We start from the raw sequence: 5,993 nt of genomic DNA, 5'->3' as shown, positions 1-5,993 counted from the left end.
AGCAAAGTAAAAGCCATGGTTTAGACTTTTTAGGCCTTTATATGTACTGAAAAGTGGTTCATGAGTAACAAACATATGATGTATAAACAGAGAGTTTTATTACAATCAAAATAAGCAAACTTTCCAACGAAGTAATCATCTAAGCATCAAAAACAAATAAAAATAATCTAGTTGTACGCATAGTTTCTCCACAAGCACAAAAACGAACAGATTAGGGCTAACTCACAAAAAAAACCATGACAAAACAAACAAAATTTCATATACCACAGTACTAGTGGCCACAACGACCACGAGAAAAAGGGGAGAAGGGGCCAAAGTAGATAGGGCAACAGTCGTTGGCTGGAGGTCCTTCACCGGCGATCAAATAAGTTCTATCTCTCTCTGAAACCAATCAATAGTACACTACATATTATTCAATTAATTTCAATACACTACATATTATTCAATTAAACAAACTGTATGCTAAAACAATATGTACGCTAGATGAAATATTACACATAAACACTTCAAAAGTTGAAATATACACTGACTAATACCCTACATTATGTTCAAACTGTTAAACCTGAATAATTAGAATGCTTATGAACGATACCTAATTGGCTAATTTCATCATCATAAAATAATATCAGCATATGACATAAAACTATAGAAAAAAAATATCTACCGGCATCAAATCAAACAAAGCATTTATGCAGTTAATGCGGTAAAATATCGGATATTGGTCAAGGACCGATATTTGAAATATAGGTTATCTCGGTGAGATATCGGTGGGATATCGGTAATTTTAATAGAATGTAGAATTTATATATATAGCAATTTAACACCAATTATTCAGTGATATATTGGTTATATCGGTCAAATATCGATGATATATCGGTTATATCGGTCAAATATCGGTCAATATCGCTGATAATATCGGTACTGATATTTTGACCGATATTTGACACCGATATTTTACTAAGGGTCCGATATATCAACGATATTAACTGCATAGCAAAGCATCACATATCGAAACGAAAAGCGAAAACAGATTTACATGAATCAAAATGATGAATAATAATCGGATGATATGGATTTAGTAAAACTAGGGTCTGAGGCGTGTGTAAGTGAAATCAGTGACGTAAGACTTACCATAGATAGAATCATTATGAAACGTTTAGAAGATTATTGATCGAGATGAAGCACCACATCTACCTTTTTAGTCATGACCAACTATAGATTTCTTTAGATTGAAAAAGATGTTGAGATTTGATACAACAATTATGGATCTGTGACGAGATTGAAAAAAATGGAAGGGAGGATTTGTGGGATTGAAGAAACACCAAATTAATCCAACGATTAGCTTGTAGTTCATGTCTCGTCCAAATAAGGTTAATCTTCTTCTGAACTCGATGAATAGTTACGTCAATCCTGCAAAACAATCAACACACCGTGAAGCTCGTTACAAGGAGGGGAATAGGGGATTCTCCTTGTAACCACCCTCCGGCGTGAGAATACGAACTTGCTTTGAGGATAAGAGTGTGTTTATTAAGTGAGAGAGCAAGAGAGCGATTCTTAAATCTGGAGATGAAGTTCTCTATTTATAGTCGAGGTGATTTGTGAATGAGATGGGTTGATGGGCCTTGGGCCTGAGATCGACAACAAGGAATATCCATTCTGCCTCCTCTGCCACGACCGTTAGTGATCCCAGGTGAGAGAGTAGTTGGCGCATGTTGAATGGATCCACGTGTGTGTCCTTGTTGTCTGGTCTATCGTCAACAGTTAAGTGGAGATCATGGAGCAGTGGTCGGTGCAAGCTGATTGGTGCCACGTATGTGTCCTTGTATACTTCTTGTCTCCTGCACGATTGTTCATCATGCAGCATGATCCGATACAGCATTTTGAGCGCCTATTGGCCTACTGCTCTGCCACTCGTACCTTCTATACTTGTTCGATGTTACCTTGCGCTTCTTTTACCCTGTTAGGCGTTCTAAGGACTAGCCTTAGCAAAGACTACCTAACCGATCCTAATGCTCCTTAACTAAGAACCTAAACTAAGAAAGCGATAAATAAATGAATAATGAAAAGGAAAAGAAAATTACCTCAAAAAGAAGCTTTACAAAACAAGAAGAGCTTGCTGGGCAGCATATCCTCGTTGAGAGCGTAAAAGAACTTCTATGCACAACACCCAAAGGGGTATTGCACTTGTAGAACCACCAAAATTTGGTTATTCCCTTTATTTATACTTAAACTAGGTGTTGCAAGATATAAGGAACCAAGCAAGGATATTTGTAGGTGTGAAAGGGAGCAGCATAAAATTGTTTTTGGGGAGATGTGGGATGAGTGAAAAAGGGGCGCCAAATTTATTTTCGCAATTCCCGCTTCGTTATAACTCTGTTTCGCGCGTGGTTTTTGCCCACGTTCACTATTTTCAGAGTATTATCACAAGGAAGGGAGTAAAATAATATTCATGGTGCTAAGAATTGGGTTTAAGCCTTGGATCTTGATGCGGGTGGAGGGTTACATTCTTAAACTTGTGTGTATGATTCCCACTACGCTTAGGCTCGGTTCTATGCACCATTTGAACCTACTTGCTCCTTAATATACCAAGTGTATCTTGGAGCTTTGAATGGTCCAGAATGATAGCCCAAGGATGCAGAAAAGTTGGCAAGAAAGCCACCCCAAAGTCATCTTATGCCAAAACTAAGAATGCAATATGTGAGCTTCTTACTTGCTATCATTTACATGTAAACCCTACAAAACACAATGTACTATCTTAGGAATGTGTATAATTAAGTTTGGATGATAAGAAGGTCAGGATATCTTGAGAGATGGATGGTTGTTTTAAGATACATGAAAATGAATTTAGAAACTTGTATAAAACATGTATGAGACTATAAATCACCAAACAATTAATGTAACATGTATGATCAAAACATAGAATCCGAAACATTTTATTGCTTGAACATTAAATAAAATTACATGGAATATGAAAACGAATCAGGTTACAAACGAGTCGGGTTCTAGGATTCGTTTTTTTACGGATGTTACATTCTTGTTCTTCGTCGTTAAAATGTGTTAATAAAGTGTGTGATTGGACCTGATTTTCCAACAGTTTCATTTGAAATACTTTAGGAGATGGAAATAAATACCAAAGTTTGTTAATCTATTTATGATTTCTTCATACACAATATGATAACAATCATTTATTTTTACACAAACCTAATACTATTCCATATAAAGGATCACATTTTATTTTTACACAAGTCACTAACACACATGCCCTAAAGGACTGTATTTAGAACATATATCATGTTTTATAAGTCTCCCTAAAGGACTGTATTTATAACATATATTAAGTTTTATAAGTCACAAGTAACACAACCTATATGACTGACATCAAACCTCGAGCTCAAACTTCACTTCTTTTAGATAACTTCACTTTCATACCATACTTCATCTGTAGGATAATAGAATCACTTGGTATACAGAGGCGTCTCTAAGAATTCACGTACCCTGTTCGAGATTGAAAAAATGTGCCCTTGTGTTATGTTTTGTTATTATTTAAAAAAGATCAAATCAGTATTGGGCTTAATAAACATAATTCCAAGTGGGCTAAATTCTAAACCATAAAAATGATTTGTAAATGGACCTATATTGAAAAGGGTATGTGTTTACTATTTAAAAAATAACATATACGTATCGGATTTTTTTTTTTAAATCACATGCCCCTCGAAATCGTGGGCCTTGTGCGGAGGTCCTCCCCGCACACCATCAAAGCCTCCCATGCTTGGTAAGACTGGGTGGCCTTCAACAAGCTCCACATGGTAACGGTATACGATTCTAGCAACCATTATCTTAATCTGAGTAAAACTCATTTGCTTACCCAAACAACTTCTTGGCCCAGCATTAAACGCTGGGAACTTATAAGATGGTTGATGTTTAATCCCTCCTCTTTTGTCAAACCACCTTTCAAGTTTAAATTCCAAGCAATCCTTTCCCCATACTGATTCCATCCTTCCCATGGTATAAAAAAATAGAATGATTGTGGTGTTACAATCTACTTGACATCCACTTGGAAGCGTATCCGGTTGTACTGGAATTTTGTGCTCAAACGGTACAGCAGGAAAAGCCTTAGGGTTTCACATATTACACCATTGAGATAAACCAGTTTCGACAACTCTATTGCTCGGATATCATTGCATTTTCCCTCTAGTTGTGTGTCAAGCTCTTCTTGGATCTTATCTTCTGCTATTGGGTTTTTGGCAATAAGATAGAATAACCAAGAGAGAGTGCTACCAGTTGAGTCTCTTCCTGCGAGTAGGGGTGTTTCAGCATTCAAATCAAGCTCCAAAAACTCTAAATTCATTTCAAATCAAATTCGAATGCTATTTTTAAATTCCGTTTTCGATTTGGGAATCGAATCTGAGTTTGATTCAAATTTAGATATGGAATTTCAAATTTGTAATTCTCCAATAAATTCAATCCGTATTCAAAATATGCATATATCCACACACAGATGTTAACAAACTAACACCGTAGTATCCAACCCACATAGCAAATATCCAATATCAATTTTAAGAATTTAAATTTTGAGTCATTGAGATTTTAATGTTTTATTAGTTATATATAGTTGCGAATTTTAATGTTAAAAATGTTCAAGCTTGCAATAGTTTTAAAAATTGCATTTAATGAAATTATTTTTTTTACTGAATCCGAATTAGGTTGGATCAATCTAACTGAATTCAAATTGGGTTTTAGGAATTTATCTAATTCGTGGGCATTGGTAGGCCCCTGAACACTAGACCAGACAAAACCTTAACATTGGATAAGGGAAAACTTAGATTTTCGGTAACTAATCTGGCCCATAGATCCTTCCAACAACTTATAAATAGGTTAGATGATTATTGGATACATGGTTTCCAAATGCAGGGTTTTGGTTTTTAGTTGTAAATTGCGATTAAAAAAGTATAATTCTAATCGGAATTCATAGGAATCCATCTTAAAAGATTAGGTTCCATGAACCCGAGAACTTGTAAATTCTGTTAAATGAAAGAATAGTGTCTTAAAAACACCTTTACCTGCAAGTATCAAATTAAACGAGATATCTCTTAAAAACTTATTGGGATCCCCAGACCTCCCACTTTGGTCTTTTAACTCTCTCATTAGAGATCTTAAAAAATTAAAACTTTCCCCTTCCTCTTCACCTTCATACTTGATGTCACCATACTCCTTACGTTTTTCAGCTAACGCTTTGTATATAAATTCATCAATAATTTTCCATGCACCACTTAACTTTTTCTCATTTCCCATTCTAAGTAATCTCTGCAACTTCCACACCTTTTCTGGCATGATATGTCTACTAAGATCCCTTCTTCTGCATGTGAGAAAGCCTTTACACATGGAATGTTAGGATAATCTACCGACAGGCTTTCGGGGTCGTAATCGATGATTATCCCACATGTAAGATCAAACCCAAATCTTTGAAATATCTCCTGCAAATCTATCTCCACCCCTTGTCTTGAAATGTTGTCAAGAAACGGTAGTAACCCTTTTTCAACTTTGTTCCATATAGTCTTTTTGAGTAGACTATCAAAGCTAGGATGGTTTAGGAGGAGCAGGAGTGTTTTACTGTGGAACCGCCATAATTCTCCGTCGGTATTGGAAAATCCATCTCCAATGATATCAAAGATCTGACCGAATTTGTCGCCTTTTGGGTAATTAGGGAAGTTTTTGCTCAAAATGTAATGGATGTCTGCAGGACTTGCGGTGCAAAGCATGTCCATTTTGGCTAACCAAGGACCTTTAAACATGAATGCACCACCAGTACATACCAGAACCTCAGTGGCGTATTCATGGATTCGATGGGCGATTACCACCAACCCAGGTATTGCACCGAGAACCGGCCAAGTTGTCGGGATGATAGAGTTTTGGTGTGTATATACATACAAGACAAATAGAATGCAAATTGCAAATAGAAAGATATATTGGAATGAATTCGCTGGTATAGATCA

At 36.1% G+C, this 5,993-nt stretch overlaps 1 protein-coding gene across 1 annotated transcript; it reads right to left on the bottom strand.

Annotated features, from left to right (window-relative positions):
- Positions 1 to 4,039: 4,039 nt before the first annotated feature.
- LOC110892749 (noroxomaritidine synthase) lies at positions 4,040 to 5,765 on the bottom strand. Its single transcript, XM_022139899.1, has 3 exons — positions 5,407 to 5,765; positions 5,061 to 5,356; positions 4,040 to 4,338 (listed from the first exon to the last, which is right to left on the bottom strand). The coding sequence occupies exons 1-3, from the start codon at positions 5,763 to 5,765 to the stop codon at positions 4,040 to 4,042; spliced, it is 954 nt and encodes a 317-aa protein (XP_021995591.1).
- Positions 5,766 to 5,993: the final 228 nt, after the last annotated feature.

This window comes from Helianthus annuus, chromosome 12 (assembly GCF_002127325.2).
Source record: "Helianthus annuus cultivar XRQ/B chromosome 12, HanXRQr2.0-SUNRISE, whole genome shotgun sequence".
NCBI lineage: Eukaryota > Viridiplantae > Streptophyta > Magnoliopsida > Asterales > Asteraceae > Helianthus > Helianthus annuus.
Note: the sequence above shows the minus strand (reverse complement) of the source record. Positions and strands in the feature narration are given on the sequence as shown.

What these genes read in the sequence shown, in the direction of transcription:
- LOC110892749 (XM_022139899.1), bottom strand. Translation starts at nt 5,765, where the DNA reads ATGGACATGCTTTGCACCGCAAGTCCTGCAGACATCCATTACATTTTG. An exon ending in GATTACGACCCCGAAAGCCT is followed by an intron (nt 5,357 to 5,406) that starts GTCGGTAGATTA and finishes TCTCACATGCAG; the next exon opens with AAGAAGGGATCTTAGTAGAC. An exon ending in GTTTAATTTGATACTTGCAG is followed by an intron (nt 4,339 to 5,060) that starts GTAAAGGTGTTT and finishes AAATGAATTTAG; the next exon opens with AGTTTTTGGAGCTTGATTTG.